At 43.4% G+C, this 22,551-nt stretch overlaps 1 protein-coding gene and 1 pseudogene across 2 annotated transcripts in view; both read right to left on the bottom strand.

Annotated features, from left to right (window-relative positions):
- The window catches only part of LOC311112705 (transcriptional-regulating factor 1-like), a gene marked incomplete at both ends in the record, with an annotated part of 17,708 nt that extends 16,945 nt beyond the window's left edge, over positions 1 to 763 (bottom strand). Inside the window, 3 exons of the mRNA XM_084155835.1 lie at positions 1 to 86; positions 318 to 470; positions 752 to 763. The exon at positions 1 to 86 is cut by the window's left edge and continues 64 nt beyond it. Coding sequence (XP_084011961.1) covers positions 1 to 86; positions 318 to 470; positions 752 to 763 — 251 coding nt within the window. The remainder of the gene's footprint in view (positions 87 to 317; positions 471 to 751) is intronic.
- A 14,850-nt stretch (positions 764 to 15,613) lies between these two features.
- On the bottom strand, positions 15,614 to 22,322 carry LOC311112921 (amino acid transporter heavy chain SLC3A2-like; annotated as a pseudogene). The gene is made up of 10 exons: positions 22,098 to 22,322; positions 21,576 to 21,766; positions 20,234 to 20,407; positions 19,928 to 20,019; positions 19,521 to 19,660; positions 17,552 to 17,656; positions 17,213 to 17,350; positions 17,011 to 17,112; positions 16,583 to 16,739; positions 15,614 to 16,409 (listed from the first exon to the last, which is right to left on the bottom strand). The product of its transcript is annotated as an amino acid transporter heavy chain SLC3A2-like (transcript).
- Between the last annotated feature and the right edge of the window lie 229 nt (positions 22,323 to 22,551).

Genomic DNA, 22,551 nt, shown 5'->3' with positions numbered 1-22,551 from the left:
ACGACACCCACGTCACCTGACTGCTGCAGCCAATGAGAGAGCGGGAGCTTCCACATGACGGCCGAGGGGTTGGAGGAGTGGAGTGGCTGGAGAGAGGAGGGGTAAAACTGGACTGTTCCACTACAACCCACCCCTGTGGTCTGGGTGAGTCCAACTGTCCTGAGAGAGGGGGGTAGGGTGAGTTTGGGAGGGGAGAGTGAATGAGGGGGGAGGGGTGTGGGAGGTGGAGGAGGAGGAGGAGGGGAAGGAAGAGTGGAAGAGTCTGTGTGCGAATCGTAAGCACTCGTTTTGAGCCGTCCCGTGCTTCCTCCTCCCACTCCGAATCCGAAAATCCCACTTCCGGAATTCCCATTCAGAATTCTGCTGCCAGCGATGTTGCGTCTGAAGGAGAATGCCTCGGAGAAGGAGTCCAGTTTCTGCTGGTACACCCCACCACCACCACCACTAGCACCACTAGCACCACCTGCTGCCTGGGAATGGGAGTACAGAAAGGCCCAGTCCTGGGGGTACCCCCCACCCCTCTCCCTTCCCTCCCCAGCCACAGCACCCCGCTCTGGGGGAGAGGGACCCACCCAACATCCAGGCTTCAACTGGGCCTCTAGAGGATCCAGGTTCGACCTTCTAACCCCAAAATCATCACAGCCTCCTCCAAAATCATCAACCCTTCTCAAACTATCCCGCTTTCCTGTATCATCAACCCTATTGCCAAAGCTATCAGTACCATTATAGAGATGACCAGTTATAGTATTACTTCCACCATCATGGCTACCGGTAGTGGTGTCTCTATAATCACTATTACCATCTCCCCTCTCCTCACACACATAATCTCTACTGTAGAACACATCATCCCTGTTACTACAGTCCTCGTCCGTTCTGTAGAACACATCATCCCTGTTACAGCCCTCATCCGTTCTGTAGAACACATCATCCCTGTTACAGCCCTCATCCGTTCTTTGAAAGATGTCATTCCTGATATCATCCGTTCTGTGAAAGACCTCATCCCTGGTGTTCGACCCCTCATCCGTTTTCTCCTCACACCCATGATCTCTACTGTTGCTGTAGAAGACATCATCCCTACTGCTCTTACAGCCCTCATCCGTTCTGTGAAAGAAGTCATCCCTGTTACAGCCCTCATCCGTTCTGTGAAAGAAGTCATCCCTGTCACAGCCTTCATCCGTTCTGTGAATGACATCATCCCTGTTACAGCCCTCATCCGTTCTGTGGTAAATATCACCCCCACTACCGCTGACGCTGCTGTCATCCCCATCGCAGCCCTCATCCTTCTGGCTAGCATAGCCAAGGCTCTGACCTTCAAAATGGCTGCCCCTATTACAGAAGCTAGCTTTCTGCGCTCCAAAACAACCATCCCTACCATCAAAATCAATACAGTTATCACCTCTGCTATGTCCATGAATGTCTACATAACCTCCTCTTCCATCACCCCCACCCTTGTAACTGTCCCTACTCTCCCCAGAATAGGGGCTTGACTCAGGGAGAGTGGTCCTGGGTGCTGCCTCTATTCCAGTCCCTCTATATTGCTCCAGGGGAGTCTGGGGCTCCAGGGGTTGGTGGCAGGATGTGTGGCCCAGGCCGGGGCTCCCGATGCTTGGGTGGAGGTGGTGGGAGAGGTGGGTGTGATGCTGGAGGTATGGGTCCTGGTAAGGCTGGGGGGTTGGAGGTTGGAGGGATGTTCGGTCAGCCATGGTGTAGTCTCTCTGGGTGTGTTCTGTGCTGGGATAGAGGGACCATTAGTGACAAAGATGAAGAGGTGCCGGAGCAGACATGGTGGTTCTTTAGGACTCTAGAAAAAAGGGGGGGAAAGGAGTCTAGGAAAAAGGGAAGGAGGGAAGGAGAGAAGGAGGGAAGGAGGGAAGGAGATGGAACAAGGGGAAAAGACAGGGGTTATAAAGAGGGAGAAGAGGTAAAGAGCCGTGGTGGAAAAAGTACACAATTGTCATACCTGAGTAAAAGTAAAAGATACCTTAACAGAAAATGACTCAAGTAAAAGTGAAAGTCATCCAGTAAAATACTACTTGAGTAAAAGTCTAAAAGTACTTGGTTTTAAATATACTTAAGTATCAAAAGTAAATGTAATTGCTAAAATATACTTAAGTATCCAAAGTAAAAGTAAAATTATTAATAATTTTAAATTCCTTAAAATTTTACGGATAGCCAGGGGCACACTCCAACACTCAGACATAATTTACAAGTCCGCCAGATCAGAGGCCTTAGGGATGACCAGGGATGTTGTCTTGATAAGTATTTGAATTGGACCATTTTCTGTCCTGCTAAGCATTCAAAAATGTAACGAGTACTTTAGGGTGTCAGGGAAAATGTATGGAGTAAAAAGTACATTATTGTTTTTAGGAATGTAGTGAAGTAAAAGTAAAAGTTGTCAAAACTATAAATAGTAAAGTAAAGTACAGATACCCCCTCAAAAAACGACTTAAGTAGTACTTTAAAGTATTTCTACTTAAGTACTTTACACCCCTGGTAAAGAGATAGGGGTAGTGAAAGAGAAGAGAGAGAAGAGAACATGCAGTACATTAAGAGTATATTTCTAATCTAAACATGCAATCGACAGTTGTGTAAAGTACTTAAATAAAAAATACTTTAAAGTACTACTTAATAGTTTTTTTTGGGTATCTGTACTTTACTATTTATATATTTTGACAACTTCTACTTTTACTCCACTACGTTCCTAAAGGAAATAATGTACCTTTTACTCAATACATTTTCCTTGACACCCATAAGTACTTGTTACATTTGTTATGCTTAGCAGGACAGGAAAATGGTCCAATTCACGCACTTATCAAGAGAACGTCCCTGGTCATCCCTACTGCCTCTGATCTGGCGGACTCACTAAACACACATGCTTCATTTCTTAAGTGTTGGAGTGTGCCCCTGGCTATCTGTAAACGAAAAAAGCATGAAGATTGTGCCGTCTGGTTTGCTTAATATAAGGAATTTGAAATGATTTATACTTTCACTTTTGTTACATAAATATATTTTAGCAATTACATTTACTTTTGATACTTAAGTATATTTACTGGATGACTTTCACTTCTACTTGAGTCATTTTCTATCAAGGTATCTTTACTTTTACTGAAGTGTGACAGTTGAGTACTTTTTCCACCACTGGCAATCGATCTGTTGGCCTAATATGTAAACTTACCTAGAGAAGCAGGAACAAATACAAAAACCACAATCTTCGCTAGTGAGAAAACACAGTCCCAACTTTGACTCAGTCAATAACACTTAGTGCCATGGTGCCATAGTACAAATATCACACACTGAAAATGGCCTATAGAAACAGGGTCATTATATCAGTTCAAATCAACAACCCATCAATGCACAGCTTCTTGCTTCCTCTCTCTGTCTCTCTCGCTCTCTCTCTCTCGCTCGCTCTCTCTCTCTACTATTGTAATTAGGTTAAGTTAAGATAGTATGACTCAGAGACAGAGAGAGAGAGAGAAAGGAGGAAGAGAGAGCGGGGAGGAAGTGTGGCGATTACGTTCTTACTAAGTTTTAGGCATCTTTCTTCACTTTTCATGCAGCTATATTATCTTTGATGTTTCTTCCTTGTTTCTTGTCTTTTTTTCTGTCTTGATAAGTTTATATCTTTGTTTGTTCCACAAACAAAACAAGGTCTCAAAATATCTCAAACACGTGCACACACACACACTTTTTTTTATCTCTCTCTCTATTACACACACACACACACACACAGGTGTCGGCCATCAAAAGTTAACTCGGGTAACACTGCTATCACAGAGACACTCCTCCCTCCTCCCCCCTCCCCTTCTCCCCTCTCCCCTCTCCCCTCCTCCTCCCTCCTCACCCCTCCCCTTCTCCCCCAGTGAAAACCACATCCTCAGGAAACATAGTTACGGATCTCCCTTCTTCTCTCCATCTTTACCTCTCTTCCATTGTCTCTTTCTCTCTCTCGTTCTCTCTCTCTCTCTCTCTTTCTCTCTCTCTTTCTCTCTCTCTTTCTCACCCATTTTTCATCAGATCATTATCAGAAAGGTTGTGTGCACGTGTATGCACGTGTGTGTGTGTATGCACGTGTGTGTGTGTATGTGCGTGCGTGTGTGTGTGTGTATGTGTGAGTGTGTGTGTATGTGTGTGTGTATGTGTGTATGTGTGTGTGTGTGTGTGTATGTGTGTGTGTGTGTGTGTGTGTGTATGTGTGTGTGCGTGTGTGTGTGTATGTGTGAGTGTGTGTGTATGTGTATGTGTATGTGTATGTGTGAGTGTGAGTGTGTGTGTATGTGTGTGTGTGTGTGTGTGTGTATGTGTGTGTGCGTAGGCACAGTGTAGATGAGAACACAGTTGTTTACCAGAGAACATAGTTGTTTACCAGAGCTCTCTGGGTAAGTCTACTGACAGGAAGTCTCTACCCAGAAAGAAGGAGACACACACAAACACACTTCCACCCAGAGATACCCCAAACACACACACACACACACACTCACACACTCACACACACTACTCTCTACCCAGAGAGACAGAGAGAGAGGGAGGAAGAGAGGACCAGGGAACCCTCTAAACCAACCAACGAACACACTACTCTCGCCCACACACACACACACTTTCTGCCGTCTTTTCCTCACTCTCTCTATCTCTCCTTCCCTCCTTCCCTCATTCCCTCCTCCCTTCCTTACCTCCATCTACATCTCTGTCTTGACAAGTCTGCAACTCCTTTCCCCCTGTTTCAGTTCTAGAAGGCTCAGTGCAGGCAAAATTCAGTTTGTTCTGTATTTTATTTCATATTGTACAACAGTTGATGAATCTAACACTGTAAAAGTGTGAAAACATTTGATCAGTAATTCTGAACAAGTATAATAATAATAATAATAATAATAATAATAATAATAATAATAATAATACGATTAACCAAAACGTTCGGTTATTTCATCGGTTTTTAAAAACTAACTGACCGACGTCGGTTCAATTATTTGAATTCCGTTTTTGTTGGGGGGGGGGGGGGGGGGGGGTTCTGTGAGCTCTCTTATGCAGAGCAACTTACAGAAGCAATTAGGGTTAAGCGCCTTGCTGAAGGACACATCGACAGATTTTTCACTCGGAGATTCGAACCAGCGATCTTTCGGCTACTGGCCCAAAGCTCTTAACCGCTAGGCTACCAACCGCTAGGCTACCAACCGCTAGGCTACCAACCGCTAGGCTACCAACCGCTAGGCTACCTGCCGAGCTCAATGTGCAGTTTCTCCAGAGATAAATCAGATGAAGCCTGAATTGTGCGATGTAGTAGGGAGTTGTAGTTTCCAACAGGCCAATATCTTTAGGTTCTGATTCCTCTATCACCCTATGGTCCAGTTATCTTTAGGTTCTGATTCCTCTATCACCCTATGGTCCAGTTATCTTTAGGTTCTGATTCCTCTATCACCCTATGGTCCAGTTATCTTTAGGTTCTGATTCCTCTATCACCCTATGGTCCAGTTATCTTTAGGTTCTGATTCCTCTATCACCCTATGGTCCAGTTATCTTTAGGTTCTGATTCCTCTATCACCCTATGGTCCAGTTATCTTTAGGTTCTGATTCCTCTATCACCCTATGGTCCAGTTACCTTTAGGTTCTGATTCATCTATCACCCTATGGTCCAGTTATCTTTAGGTTCTGATTCCTCTATCACCCTATGGTCCAGTTATCTTTAGGTTCTGATTCCTCTATCACCCTATGGTCCAGTTATCTTTAGGTTCTGATTCCTCTATCACCCTATGGTCCAGTTATCTTTAGGTTCTGATTCCTCTATCACCCTATGGTCCAGTTATCTTTAGGTTCTGATTCCTCTATCACCCTATGGTCCAGTTATCTTTAGGTTCTGATTCCTCTATCACCCTATGGTCCAGTTATCTTTAGGTTCTGATTCCTCTATCACACTATGGTCCAGTTATCTTTAGGTTCTGATTCCTCTATCACCCTATGGTCCAGTTATCTTTAGGTTCTGATTCCTCTATCACCCTATGGTCCAGTTATCTTTAGGTTCTGATTCATCTATCACCCTATGGTCCAGTTATCTTTAGGTTCTGATTCCTCTATCACCCTATGGTCCAGTTATCTTTAGGTTCTGATTCCTCTATCACACTATGGTCCAGTTATCTTTAGGTTCTGATTCCTCTATCACCCTATGGTCCAGTTATCTTTAGGTTCTGATTCATCTATCACCCTATGGTCCAGTTACCTTTAGGTTCTGATTCCTCTATCACCCTATGGTCCAGTTATCTTTAGGTTCTGATTCATCTATCACCCTATGGTCCAGTTACCTTTAGGTTCTGATTCATCTATCACACTATGGTCCAGTTACCTTTAGGTTCTGATTCATCTATCACACTATGGTCCAGTTATCTTTAGGTTCTGATTCCTCTATCACCCTATGGTCCAGTTATCTTTAGGTTCTGATTCCTCTATCACACTATGGTCCAGTTATCTTTAGGTTCTGATTCATCTATCACACTATGGTCCAGTTACCTTTAGGTTCTGATTCATCTATCACACTATGGTCCAGTTATCTTTAGGGACTCATTCTACAACCACCTAAAGGGAAGCGATTCCAAAACCTTCCATAACAAAGATATCACCTACAGCAGGGTTCTTCAATTCCGGTCCTGGAGGGCCGAAACACCTCTGTTTTTCATCCTCTCCTTCTAATCAGGGGCTAATTCAGACCTGGGACACCAGGTGAGTGCAATTAACTACCAGGTAGAAATAAAAAACAGAAGCGTTTCGGCCCTCCAGGACCGGAATTGAAGAACCCTGACCTACAGAGAGATTAACCTGGAGAAGAGTCCCTTAAGCAGGCTGGTCCTAGGGCTCTGTTCACAAACACAAACAGACCCCACCCAGGACAGCAACACAATTTGAACCAACCAAATCATTAAATTACATTTAGCAGACGCTCTTATCCAGAGCAACTTACAGTTAGTGAGTGCATACATTATTTTATTTTTTAAAACCCCCCCGTGGGAATCGAACCCACAACCCTGCCGTTGCAAATGCCATGCTCTACCAACTGAGCTACATCCCTGCCAGCATTCCCTCCCCTACCCATGCCAATAAAGCCTTTGAATTGAATTTAATTGAGAGAGAGAGAGAGAGAGAGAGAGAGAGAGAGAGAGAGAGAGAGAGAGAGAGAGAAAGAGAGAGCGAGAGAAAGAGAGAGAGAGAGAGAGAGAGAGAGAGAGAGAGAGAGAGAGAGAGAGAGAGAGAGAGAGAGAGAGAGAGAGAGAGAGAGAGAGCGAGAGACAAAATGAGGTGGAAACTGAGCTGCACTTCCTAACCTCCTGCCAAATGTATGACCATATTAGAGACACATATTTCCCTCAGATTACAGCGATCCACAAAGAATTCGAAAACAAACCCAATTTTGATAAACTCCCTTATCTACTGGGTGAAAAACCACAGTGTGCCATCACAGCAGCAAGATTTGTGACCTGTTGCCACAAGAAAAGGGCAACCAGTGAAGAACAAACACCATTGTAAATACAACCCATATGTATGTTTATTTATTTTCCCATTTGTACTTTAACTATTTGCACATTGTTACAACACTGTATATAGACATAATATGACATTTGAAATGTCTTTATTCTTTTGGAACTTCTGAGTGTAATGTGTTTACTGTTAATATTTATTGTTTATTTCACTTTTGTTTACTATCTACTTCACTTGCTTTGGCAATGTTAACATACGTTTCCCATGCCAATAAAGCCCTTAAAATTGACATTGAATTGAGAGAGAGAGAGAGAGAGAGAGAGAGAGAGAGAGAAAGAGAGAGAGAGAGAAAGAGCGAGAGCGAGAGCAAGAGAGAGAGAGACAGAGAGAGAGAGAGAGAGAGAGAGAGAGAGAGAGAGAGAGAGAGAGAGAGAGAAAGAGAGAGAGAGAAAGAGAGAGAAAGAGAGAGAGAGAAAGAGATAAGGTCTCAGGTATCTCTATGTGTAGGTGAGGTGTGTAGGTTCATACCGTACATGGTAATGGTGTGGTGTAGCAGTACAGTGTGAACACTTCACACTGAAACCTCACTATTAGCGTAACATCTAGTGGAGGAGTGACTAGGTTCATAACATCTAGTGGAGGAGTGACCAGGTTCATAACAGCGTAGATTATGAGTAGAACTGATGAAGCCATGGGCCGGTGGTGCACACTGACCTTACCGCTCTGGTCCTCGACGGACGACGTGGTGGTTCTCAACCTTTGGCCTTTTAACACAGATTCAGAAAGACTCTCAGAGTAGGAGTGTTGATCTAGGATCAGTTTGGCCTTTTAGATCATAATGAGTCAGATTATATGACTGAGATTACACCTGGTCCTAGATCAGCACTCCTGCTCTGGGACGCTTGATACACATGGCCCTGGGTAACTGGGGGATCCAGACCATTAGTAATGTTAAACGTTTTGTAAATAAAGTAGACTTTCATCAAACTGTAGATCCTAAAAACTATTGAACGGTGTGATGCACAGACGCTGAGGCGGAAAAACCAGAGGATGAAACTGTTAAAAGGAAGAGAAGAAGAGAGTGTGGGGGCAATTCTCTACTTATCTCAGATAAATAGAGAATGTACAGAGGAGGGGGAAAGACTTGAACACAACTTTTTTCTCTCTTTTGTTTCTCATCCCGCCATCACTAAGAAAATAAGTGATAAAAAGAGTGACGGAAAGAAAAAAGGAGAGGTGTGATCAATATTATCTTTACGGTTATTGTAACTCACTTGTATTAATAGTGTTGTAATTAAAGATCCATTGCATTACAGCATGAGACTCGGGGCTTCACCGGCACGGACAATACAGTGCCATTTTGATTGTTTTATTTGATTGTGTCTCTATTCTCGAGCTAGGCTTTAATAATAAATAATAATATGCCATTTAGCAGACGCTTTTATCCAAAGCGACTTACAGTCATGTGTGCATACATTTTTACATATGGGTGGTCCCAGGGGATCGAACCCACTACCCTGGCGTTATGAGCGCCGTGCTCTACCAATTGAGCTACAGAGGACCACAAGAAACAACCGTGAGAGAGGGAAATAAATTATTCGTATTGTGTTTAATCTAGAACGTTCTGTGGCTTTCCACACAGTATGAACTGTGTGTAGGACCATTACGATCCAAACTAACAGAATCCATGCACAGGTGACCAAAGCTAAAGCTGAAACTATATTTTTGGTTGTACATTTCTCATTACTTTTTATAATTTCAGCGAATAAATATATATATACTTCAAATTTATGTTGTCCGAGTCCAATGCTTACCAGATACAATTAACAGATAACACATTACATTTTACATCAACATATTGTCTTTTGGAAATTTGAATTTTATCTCATTACATAAAATATATATTTTTTTCATCCTCAGTGCAGATTGGATTGAATTCCTAAATCACTAATGAACTGAAGGTCACAAGGTCACGGTGATGGTAAAGGCCACAGAATAGTCTACGCAGAAATATAATATACTTGCCTTAATTAAGTAGTGGTTCAATTATTCTAAAATCATAGTGGAATGTGTTGTTTGATCGGTCACTGCTAATAACAGTTTATTACACAGATAAATAAAAAGTATTGATTAGTGAAAAGGGTACTTACTCTCGGCTCGGGCGCTGGTCAAGGTTTGAACAGGTTCTCAGACGCCAACTGAATATGGGAGAAAAGTACGAAATATTTTTTTAAATATTATCAAACAATTTTAATATGCATTTTTCAACCTGTGCATCGTTGGGAGAATAGCATCCCTACACTGCACCTGAAAATAAGAATGTTTAAAATCGACAACAACAGGTTGCTGCTCTGACATAAGGACTGGAATTGTGCAAGTTAAATTAAATTAATTTGTGAATTTTGAGGGATAATTTTTCAGAGTTTTGCCCAACACCTAAAACATGGCTTTAAATACCAACACCTGCCTCACTGCACACAATGAAAACAACATAATCAAGACGGAACATAAATTGGACACAGACAGAAATACTACTTTCAAACCAATATTATGAGGCAATAATGGAACAAACAGCACCAACGGCATTACAACAGAACTACGGGGGAGAGTCCAGCATGGACACCCGTAATATCAGACTACGGTCAGAATCACCAGATGATTTATTGATAAATCATATATCTATACTAGACTACCCTGGGGATCTGTACCCCTGGGGATCTGTACCCCTGGGGATCTGTACCCCTGGGGATCTGTACCCTGGGGATCTGTACCCTGGGGACATGTAGGGTATCATAGATAAACGTAGGTAGGTAAATCATTTTGACTGCAGTACTTTTTTTCATTACGTCTTGTTACGATTTGGCTGCAAGGCCTTTTTACAAGATAACTTAAATCTCCATTTAATCAACAACAAAAAAACGTCCTTTTTAAATCCTTTTGTCTGTGTTTTTCCAAAGTTATATGTGTGAAATGAACTGTTTTGGCTTCAGATCAAAACAGAACAAGGCAGGTTGCCGCCAGCACCACATCTCTGTTTGTGTCTGACTATGAGACTAGCTACAATACAATATACTTTCCATTTACATTCTAGTCATCTAGCAGACGCTCTTAGCTAGGTGAGACAACCACATATCAGTGATAGTCAGTACATGTTTTCAGCACTTGCAACCCTCCATTCACACGTTAATATAACGTCTCAACAACGTTAATATAATCTCTCAACAACGTTAATATAACGTCTCAACAACGTCAATATAACGTCTCAACAACACTAAGAAGATAAGAACACAAAGACATGCAGACTTACCGTTCATCCTTTCATCATATGATCACATCAATGGCAACACACTGTACATATGGCATCGCTCTAGTGCATGTGTGTTGTGAGTGTGTCTGTGTGTGGTGCGTGTGTGTGTGTGAGTGTGAGAGTGAGAGAGAGAATGGGAGAGAGAGAGAGAGAGAGAGAGCGAGAGAGAGAGTCATAAGAGCGGTGGTGGGCCGCTGTCGCTCTGCCGAAACCTCGGATCTCACCTCTGTGTGTGTGTGTTCTCTGATCTCTCACACACCTCGTCATCCTGGAAACAAGATGACATTAACACACCACAGAGCAGTGGCCCAGACCTTGAACACAGCTCTCTCTCTCTCTCTCTCTCTCTCTCTGTCTCTCTCCTCTGTTTTTCTGTGACCTTTACGTATAAAATCGTTTTTCTTTAAATAGTCTTACTCTTTAAAAAATACTCTAATTTGAAGTAGTTTATATACCTCTTAACAGTAGGCCTAATGGTGAAATATATCTCAATAAGTCACAAGACTAACTCCAAATATCAAAAAAACTTTAGAAGCACTTCGACAGTGAATCTTTTAGTCTAAGACGATGGTGATGGATGATGATGAGGATGCTGCTGCTACTGATAGTGATGATGATGATGATGATGATGATGATGAAGATGATGGTATTTGATGTGTACATGTGTCACAGTAAGACCGAGAAGCTGCCAATGACTGTGCACCGCTCAGGGAGTGTTTGGTTTGGTTTCGTACCGACGGGGACAGGGACGGGGACTGGGACACGGTGTGTATGTGGGGGTGTTTGGTTCGTGGAATTCACCTCGGCGGCAAGCTATTCTCTCAGACAGCAGTCATAGAGACAAAATACTTAAAGCTGCAACATGTACATTTTTGGCCGACCCGACCAAATCCACATAGAAAAGTGAGTTATAGATCTGTCATTCTCGTTGTAGATCTGTTCTATGTGCGCTATTTCTATGCTTCCCGTTCTTAAGTTTAGTTTTTGCATCTTTTACTTTCGGTTTTGTACACAAGCTTCAAACAGTTGAAAATCGCATATTTTTGGTTATGAAAATGGTACAATGATTCTCTACACTATACTTTTTTGAAATTAGGCGAACTATTAGAATTTGAGCAACCAGGAAATGGCGGAGTGATTTCTGCATAGTGCATCTTTAAAAGTTGTATATTAATGGATTTAAAGTTGATATGTTAATGGTTTTAAAGTTTAAAGTATATGGCATTTTATCCCGACTTGTCATGCGTGCATACCACAGGGGGTTGGTGGTACCTTAATTGGGGAGGACGGGGTCGTGGTGATGGCTGGAGCGGAAAATAGGTGGACTGGTACCAGGTCTGCCGAGTGGCGCAGTGGTCTAAGGCACTGCATCGCTGTGCCACTAGAGATCCTGGTTCAAATCCAGGCTCTGCCGTAGCTGGCCGCGACCGGGAGACCCATGGGATGGCGCACAATTGGTCCAGGGTAGGGGAGGGAATGGCTGGCAGGGATGTAGCTTAGTTGGTAGAGCACGGTGTTTGCAACGCCAGGGTTGTGGGTTTGATTCCCACAGGGGGCCAGTATTAAAAAAATAATAATGCATGCACTCACTAACTGTAAGTCACTCTGGATAAGAGTGTCTGCTAAATGACTAAAATGTACCAAAGACATTGGTTTCCAGGTGTTCCATTCCATTCCATTCCATTCCATTCGCTCCGTTCCGGTCATTATTATGAGCCGTCCTCCCCCCTCAGCAGCTTCCTGTGGGGTGCCTGAGTGGCAATCAAACCCTCGACCCTTGGCATTGCAAGTGCCTTGCTCTAGGGCCTAAGAAGAGACAGTAGAGGCCCCCAAGGTCACCTTCACTGAAAGGGACACAGAGACGGCCATTTGTACATTTTAGGCTGATTTCCAGAGCACCTTTGTCAAATCTAAGACTATCGATTTCAACCATGTTGGGGAGTAGTGAACTACATGTAGTTTAACTAGTAAGTTAACTACATTTTGCAGTGGCTTGATGGTAGCTGAACTAAATTCAGATCTTGGTAGTGTTTTCAGCAGCTAATTTAGCCATGTAGCTAACTACTGGAACTACACACAACTTTTTCTTATTATTATTATTATTGCAAAAAACAATAAGAAAATATGGGTAGAAGGATTACTGTTATACTATTCCAGGTATTTCTTAAAGAGGGTTTCAAGTGTCTAGATAGATAGAGGTTGAATTACAATGAATAAGATATAGCCCACAAAAGAATTCCCCAACCTCACAGCATTATCATTATGATGAAGATTAAAATAATTGTAAAATTCTGAACAATATTACATAATTTAGGTTATCAAAAGTCTTCAAGACAAGATAGGAATGGATTTTTTTAATTTCTTTTTTTTTTAAACCCATCACATGATTGAAGTTCATCATTAATTAATTTATATGATAATGAATAGATTGGATGTAAAGTCATTTAGGGGGTAACCCTAATCCTGGTAACCGTGGTAAATTGGGGTTGTCGACGGTAACATAGACCACAGGTTGACGGGCCTTTGCCTAAGTGTGGCTTTGGGACATTTCTCACACACATAGCACTACATGTGCCAGCACTGAACACACACACACACACACGACTGAATCTACGTGACTGAACACACACACACACACGACTGAATCTATGTGACTGAACACACACACACACACGACTGAATCTACGTGACTGAACACACACACACACACGACTGAATCTACGTGACTGAACACACACACACACACACGACTGAATCTATGTGACTGAACACACACACACACACGACTGAATCTACGTGACTGAACACACACACACACACGACTGAATCTACGTGACTGAACACACACACACACACACGACTGAATCTACGTGACTGAACACACACACACACGACTGAATCTACGTGACTGAACACACACACACACACACGACTGAATCTACGTGACTGAACACACACACACACACACGACTGAATCTATGTGACTGAACACACACACACACACACATGACTGAATCTACGTGACTGAACACACACACACACACGACTGAATCTACGTGACTGAACACACACACACACACGACTGAATCTATGTGACTGAACACACACACACACACGACTGAATCTACGTGACTGAACACACACACACACGACTGAATCTACGTGACTGAACACACACACACACACGACTGAATCTACGTGACTGAACACACACACACACACACGACTGAATCTACGTGACTGAACACACACACACACGACTGAATCTACGTGACTGAACACACACACACACACGACTGAATCTACGTGACTGAACACACACACGACTGAATCTACGTGACTGAACACACACACACACGACTGAATCTACGTGACTGAACACACACACACACGACTGAATCTACGTGACTGAACACACACACACACACACGACTGAATCTACGTGACTGAACACACACACATGCTACTGCGTGTAAAAGCCCGTTTCAAGTATCAAGTTATGTCACGTGCACAAGTACAGTGAAATGCCTTTCTTTCCAGCTCCAAACCCAACAACGCAGTAATCAATATCAATGTAGTACGTTTTCTACATGTGTACAATGCAAAAAAAATATGAAATATGGTTTAAGATGTGTGTGGCCATTACAATATAATAAAGAGTCAATGATATTTGGGGCGTAGACTAGTAGTCATCAAATAACGTGTCAAAGGTCAACTTCACCATTTGAAGAAACGCAGCAAGTTCATGAGTTTACAGCAGCAAATCAATGGATTTAGGAGCAACTTTGGGTTCGGCAGCCCGATGATAAAATGAAATGAAATGTTCTCGCCAACATAAAGAAAATAAAAAGCTGAGAAAAATGTACAAAAATGGCTCATTAACCAAAATGTGTTATACTATTTGCCGGAGTCCCACTCGACCACAACTCTCCATCGCATGTACCATCCACATATAACCTTACATCTCTAGATGCAATACCTTCTTGCAGCACATTCTAGTTTAGATTTCCCGAAGCTGCTGTAGGATCCATTCAGACTCATGTGGCCAAGATAGCGAGGCATATGCAATGTATCAGTAGTTCTCTTAGTCATCGTCTTACCATTGTTACATCAACCTTTGCCTACGTGTGGTTTTGGGAAAGTTCTCGTCACTACATGCGCCAGCACTGAACACACACACACACTACTGCATGAAACACATTCGACTTGACATAGCGCACAAAAAAAATACCCCCAAACTGTCATAAATGAGTAAGAGTAAAGATTCCTGAATAGAAAATGAATGAAGTAAAAGTGTCTCACGGTAAAATACTACTTAAGTAAATGTAAAATCAAATACTTTTACTCAAGTGTCAAAAGTAAAAAGCGTAAATCAGTTCACATTCCTTACATTAGGCAAACCAGACAGCACCATTTTCTTGTTTTTAATTTATGGCAAGCCGGGGGCACAGTCGAAATGTAACGAGTACTTTTGGGTGTCAGGGGAAATGTATGGAGTAAAAAGTACATTATTTTCTTCAGGAACGTAGTGAAGTAAAATTGGTCAAAAATGTAAATAGTAAAGTACAGATACCCCCCAAAATATGTTTTTAAATAAGTACTTTACACCACTGCAGGAGACTGAACACTCAAATCCTTACAGTGGTAACTAACAACCATCTTGGCTGTGGGTAGTCACCTGTGTCAAGGGGGGGGGGATTTAATAGGGTCATGAGATCCTTTCTCTTTCTGACATACTTAATCACACCTGTAACGCTCCTGTGCCTGCAAGGCTTAACGGCAAGCGTGTGGCATTTGGCCAACGTCTCACACACACAGAACAAGGCAAACGCATATGAAACACACTTTATTCAAATCACATTTTATTTGTCACATTCGCCGAATAAAACAGGTGTAGACCTTACAGTGAAACGCTTTCTTACAAGCCCTTAACCAACAATGCAGTTTCAAGAAAGAATACCCTAAAAATAAAAAATAAAAAAATAAAAAGTAACAAATAATTAAAGAGCAGCAGTAAAAATAACAATAGTCAAATAAATCTAATAAATTCTGTGTAGAGGGAGAGCGACAGAAACAGAGTCGATGTTTGTCAACAGGCAATATTACACAGGACATTTATTTAACTCGGTTCAACTTTGAGTCAGAACAACTTCAAGCTGTAGTCCGTAGCTTTCTCCAACACAATGACAGTTATATTCACTGGAACGCCGATTATTCAAAAATCAACCGTTTTCACATTCAAATTCAAACTCCAACGTTTCATAAATAACAGAACTAAAAAGTTCCTTTTAAACAGTTTTTCTAAACAATGGCAAACAAAAACATTTTGATCAGATCTTATCACCTTTTTTTTTTTTGTTTTGTTGCACCGGCTAAAACTTCTGTTCGTACTGCTTCTGCTAGATGTCTGTGGTCTAAAAACATCCTTACTGCATTCTCCCTCTGCTCGCGGTCTAAAAGTTCAGTTTATCCGTTTCTTATTCTGGCCTGTTCTAGTCCTGGTGTCCTCCTAAGCGAAGGGGAAGGTCAGCAGAACAGCCTGTCCCTGGTCCCAGCAGCAGTTCATCCAGCGAGACAGAGCTGTCTGCGGCCAGGCTCTCAGGGTCTGTACTCATCTTGACTTTAGCCCGCTCCGGGAGACCCAGGTCTGGGAAGAGGAGGAGGGAATCCTGTCAGTATTGTAACGTATAGCTTGACGATGTTTTTAATCATGTTGTTTCTGTGAGCTTTTATTGATTTTCACGACACACTAACGTCTCATTCGGAAAATATAAAATATATTGGAAAAAACAAGGATATTCAAATGAAATAAAAAAATACCTGGGTCGTTGAGGACCATGGATAGGGTGGTGATGAGGGATGAGGAGGAGGTGTGGAGGGGGAAGTAGTCCCCGTGAAGGAGGGAACGTTCTTCACCCCTCAGGTCAGAGAGGGTCTTAAACCACGAACGACAGGTCAGACGATGAGTCTTCTGGGCCTGGAGAGGAGAGAGACCAACAATACTGGGTGATATAAATTGGCTGTTGGAGGGTTTGAATCCTAATCTGCCCTTTGGTGGATACATGTTGACTGAAGTCCACTAGACCAACATAGCTACTGTAGTAGGTCAAAGCTGTGTGCTGGAAAACCTTGGTAGTGCATTAGAATTTCAGTTTTTTTTACTAGCCAAACTTCTCAGTTAAAACATTTGACAAAATTTGAATAAAACAACACGTATAGTACCAGAGAGCAGTATAACCAGTCTGTACCTTGGCAGCTCCTTCAGTAGCAGCCTCAGTGTGGAGCCAACTATCCCCATCTCATCTCCATAGATGAAGACAGGAGTTCCAAGGCAGAGTGAACAGCAGTAGCTGGGATGAGAATAAATACTTGATTACCCATCCAGGGGAAATTGATTGTGTCAATCATCCGCAAGTACACCTTCACGCTTGCAGGAAGGATTTCCTGTACCTGGTAGAGCCGCACCAGCTCTGGTTTCTCCACCACGCTAGCCAGGTGGTTCCCCCTGGTCCCTCCTAGTCCCCAGGCTAGAGAGCTCTGTTTCTGGGTAGAGATCAGATCCTGGATGGACATGGGCTCTCTGGATACCTGGAGGATGAGATGGTTAGGTTTATGTTGAGGTTTAAGATTTTGGTACATGTGTTGAGGAGTGTGTGTCTTTTCATATTGTCTTTCGTCATATCATTATGGTTAGCTTGGTAATTCAGATGTGTGTGTGTGTGTGTGTGTGTAGGGCCATTTTAGCAAATCATCCTCCTCCTCTTCCTGGTCTTCTTCGTCAGTGTTTACCTGAGTCTCCAGGGGTCGTGAGGACATCGGACAACAGCAGGTCCACACCAGAGGAGTTGAGAGACAGCAGAGGAGTCCAGACCATCTACCACTCTTATCAGAGCTCTGGAGGAAGAGGAGGAGTTTAGAACAGACCATCTACCACTCCTATCAGAGCTCTGGAGGAAGAGGAGGAGTTTAGAACAGACCATCTACCACTCCTATCAGAGCTCTGGAGGAAGAGGAGGAGTTTAGAACATGTTCAATATTACTCTCAATGGACAATCTCTAGTGAAAGTACATTTTAGTACAGGACTAAGCTCAATCTGTGTCCAGCAAACCGGCCCAAAGAGTCAAGAGTCGGAGTGCCGATCTAGGATCATAATAAGATCACATGATCATAATAAGATCACATGACAGGAGGGACCTGCTCCTGGATCAGCACTACTACTCAGACGCTTCATGAACAGACCCGACTCCCACAGTACCCCTAACTGGCCAAGGGAGGGCACTACTCTGTATTAGCCAGACACACTGCATGCGTTTCCCCCTTTCCCTGGGTTCCCCAGACTTTATTGAGCCCTGATCCAACTAAAGCCTTCTGATTTCCGACTACACTGATCAAAACAACGTGTCAACTGAGCCACGACCCAGGCATTAAAGCCAGGTTCTGACCATCAGAGCAGATGAGTCAAGGAGAGGAAAAGTACTTTATAGACTATTGAGATGCAGCCGTAAGCCTTGCAGCCTCCCGGCAGCTACCTACTCACAGTGTCTGTGTTAGGGTGGCTTGTCTGTGTTAGGGTGGCTTGTCTGTGTTAGGGCGGCTTGTCTGTGTTAGGGCGGCTTGTCTGTGTTAGGGTGGCTTGTCTGTGTTAGGGCGGCTTGTCTGTGTTAGGGCGGCTTGTCTGTGTTAGGGCGGCTTGTCTGTGTTAGGGTGGCTTGTCTGTGTTAGGGTGGCTTGTCTGTGTTAGGGCGGCTTGTCTGTGTTAGGGTGGCTTGTCTGTGTTAGGGTGGCTTGTCTGTGTTAGGGTGGCTTGTCTGTGTTAGGGCGGCTTGTCTGTGTTAGGGCGGCTTGTCTGTGTTAGGGCGGCTTGTCTGTGTTAGGGCGGCTTGTCTGTGTTAGGGTGGCTTGTCTGTGTTAGGGTGGCTTGTCTGTGTTAAGGTGGCTTTAAACCAATGCCCATGATGAGTAGCTGTGTTTTTTACGCATCTGTTTGTCTGGTTTGAAAAGAGCCTTTATACACTCGCTGCAACTTTTCCGTGTTTGACCTCCAGTTACGCTTTTGACATCTATTTCCTGTTTGACCTAAAGTTACCTCTTCTTCACATCTTTGTTCTGTCCTGTTGACATCTATTTCCTGTTTGACCTAAAGTTACCTCTTCTTCACATCTTTGTTCTGTCCTGTTGACATCTATTTCCTGTTTGACCTAAAGTTACCTCTTCTTCACATCTTTGTTCTGTCCTGTTGACATCTATTTCCTGTTTGACCTAAAGTTACCTCTTCTTCACATCTTTGTTCTGTCCTGTTGACATCTATTTCCTGTTTGACCTAAAGTTACCTCTTCTTCACATCTTTGTTCTGTCCTGTTGACATCTATTTCCTGTCTGACCTAAAGTTACCTCTTCTTCACAACTTTGTTCTGTCCTGTTGACATCTATTTCCTGTTTGACCTAAAGTTACCTCTTCTTCACATCTTTGTTCTGTCCTGTTGACATCTATTTCCTGTCTGACCTAAAGTTACCTCTTCTTCACAACTTTGTTCTGTCCTGTTGACATCTATTTCCTGTTTGACCTAAAGTTACCTCTTCTTCACATCTTTGTTCTGTCCTGTTGACATCTATTTCCTGTTTGACCTAAAGTTACCTCTTCTTCACATCTTTGTTCTGTCCTGTTGACATCTATTTCCTGTCTGACCTAAAGTTACCTCTTCTTCACAACTTTGTTCTGTCCTGTTGACATCTATTTCCTGTCTGACCTAAAGTTACCTCTTCTTCACAACTTGTTCTGTCCTGTTGCCCTGGAAGACGCCCTGGACCTTGTACCAATCAGGAGAGGAGCTGGCAGCAGCGAGGCCGGACACCTGCACGCCATCTACACCCATACCCAGCCAGTGTTTAGCAGCAGACTGGAGAATTAATGAATAATTGTATGAGACACATTTCACATACAGAGTTGCCTCAGCCATTAGAGTAGGGTGGTTAATAGACTAACAGACCAGTCACACAGAGTGAGAGAAGACATTATGAAGGGTATTCATTTAAACAGAGAGGCACACTGGAGGACAGAGAGAAGACATTATGAAGGGTATTCATTTAAACAGAGAGGCACACTGGAGGACAGAGAGAAGACCTTAAGAAGGGTATTCAAAATGGCACAGATCACTTTCTCTCACACGCAGATTGTCCAGTACTTCAGGCAGGCGGTCAGGACTGAACCAGGGGTCAGCTCCAGGGTTAGGGGTCAGGTTCAACACCACCGAGATACCTGACAGACAGAAATAAAAGTGCTGCAGTCAGGAGAGAGATCATTATTGGGAGCTCAGGTATTTTAAGGGTTTATAAAAACCCAAGATTCATTATTACACTATAATATTTACTGTTGTCAGCTGAATAGGACAAACAGCCAGGCCTCAGATCAGAGACCGGCAGCTCAAACAACCACACCTTGTGCAGAGCAGGTTTGTGTCCCAGTCACTCACCCTTCTTGTGGGCCTTGTCCAGCAGAGCCAGCAGGTCCTGGTCAGTTCCTACCCGAGGGTCCATGGAGACCAGGTCTAGTGTGTCTGCCTGGTCCTGCAGCACAGTGTGGAGAGGCCCCAGAACCAGGCCCTTCACCTTCAACTGGTTCAGACTGTCTAATACTTCCACTACACCTGGAGAGAGGGGGGAGGAGAGAGAGAGAAAGGGAGAGATAGAAGTGAATCCTTCTGCACAGACAAGGCCCTTCACCACAACCATGTACAGGTCAGAAGGTGATAGGATGGGGGGAGGGGCCAGTGGAAAGGGGAGGGGCCAGTGGAAAGGGGAGGGGACAGGAGAAAGGGGAGGGGACAGGGGAAAGGACAGGGGAGGGGACAGTGGAAAGGGGAGGGGACAGTGTAAGAGGGGAGGGGACAGTGTAAGAGGGGAGGGGACAGTGTAAGAGGAGAGGGGACAGTGGAAGAGGAGAGGGGACAGTGGAAAGGGGGGTGAGAGGTGATAAGAAAGGAGGAAGAGAACAGATAGAAAAGAGGAGTAGTGTGCTTCAGTGAGCAGGTACTGACTCAGAGCAAGTGTGTGTGAATCTTTCCTTCAGTCCCGGTGTGTGAAGGGAAAACAAGGCCAGTCAGGTGTTTTAACGGGAAAAAGGGTCTAGAATCAGTTTACTGTTAGCCAAAACGGCACGTGAAAACTGAAAGAGATAGAAATGGGCCCTCGTGTCCTACAATCAACTTACAAAAGACTCACATTTGTTGACAATTTATCAGACGCTCTTATCCAGAGCGACTTACAGGAGCAATTAGGGTTAAGTGCCTTGCTCAGGGGCACAGACAGATTTTTCACCTAGTCAGCTCGCGGATTCGAACAAGCGAACTTTTGAAACTGAAATTATGACAAGTCTGTTTTTTGTTTTTGTTTTTTTTAACAGAAAATGACGTTTTTCGGGGGGGGGGGGTTCTACCATGAACTCTAGTTTGAGTCAGATAGCGGTTAGCGAAGTCAGCAGTTAGTAGGCTGGAGGACAGGCAGCTGAGAGTCACAAGACACTCTGACTGACTGCCTCATTTAACCACAAGCCTGACAACTCACTCAACCTAGATTCACTTCCTTCAAATCAAGGGTTCTCCTTTCTCATGGCAGACGCTAATAAGATGTTCTTTAAATGTAACGGTATCCTACTACATAATGGGGCAGGGGGACGTCTGTGTGTCTGTATAGAGGACCCTGGTTCCACCAGTATGATCTACTACATTACCCATAATGCTGTGTATGATATCCTGTTTTATCTTAGTAGATATTCCTGAAGCTAATTGTGTCCCATCTCCTCATCAATACCCTCACCTTTGATTCCCTTGTCGTGGTTGAAGGCGCCCAGGTCAGATATCTGATAGAGAGGACCCTGATTCCACCAGTTCATCTCAGGTTGGGGTTTACACCTGGGGGCCTGGACGATGATCACTATGGCTCCAGCCAGCATCCCCACCCAGCCGAGCCAGAACAGCACCAGGAGAACCCAGCGAGTCCTCACCCACCTGGAGGGGAGAAATAAATACATAAATGTTGTCACAGAGACCGGATAGGTTCAGTGAAATGTGTTGTTTTACAGCCATAGTAGTATAACGCCCCTGTAGCAAATTATGGTTAAGTGCTTTGGTCAAGGGCACAGCGACAGATATTTCACCTTGTCTACTCGGTTATTCGAACCAGCAACCGAGTGAAATAAGTTTCAATTGTAGAATATACATAGCTACATTGTAGATTCAGTAATTCGAATTGATTTATAGCAACTTTACGTTTAATTTAGCTAGCAATACAGTTTAAAAAAAAAAAGTATAAGCCAACAACAACCATCTCTTAATTTACCCTGGTGTGCCAGAAACTTTCATGAGCTCTTCTTTCAACATCCCGGTAAACTTGACATCCTCATCCGGTACCTTCAGCTTCACGCTCCCGTTCTTCTCAGCCCCCGGTCCGTCGCCGGCCATCGGTAGTTTCTCCTGGTCTAATTCGCTCAACTCAACATCCTTCATATCGATCTCGGTGTCCTTACTCATCTTCGGCACGATTTTGTTTTTTTGTCTGTAGAAAAGACAACAGTGTCAAGTTCACCTTCAATTAAATGGAAACGTTAGCCTATCCTCCGAATGAAGGATCACCTCTTCGACAAACAGCGACTGGGCTCTTAACTTAAGACGTTAAAAAGTCACACGTTTCCATTTTTGAAGAGGTTTTTCCCGACATCTATAAGGCAGTTTTCCTTTCCTGTTGTGGGGCTATTGTGAAAAGTAGTCTAGTCAATCCAAATAATTATTATATC

Source organism: Coregonus lavaretus (genome assembly GCF_964263955.1).
Source record: "Coregonus lavaretus genome assembly, chromosome: 39".
Taxonomy (NCBI): Eukaryota; Metazoa; Chordata; class Actinopteri; order Salmoniformes; family Salmonidae; genus Coregonus; species Coregonus lavaretus.
This window is presented reverse-complemented; position numbering and strand designations above follow the sequence as displayed.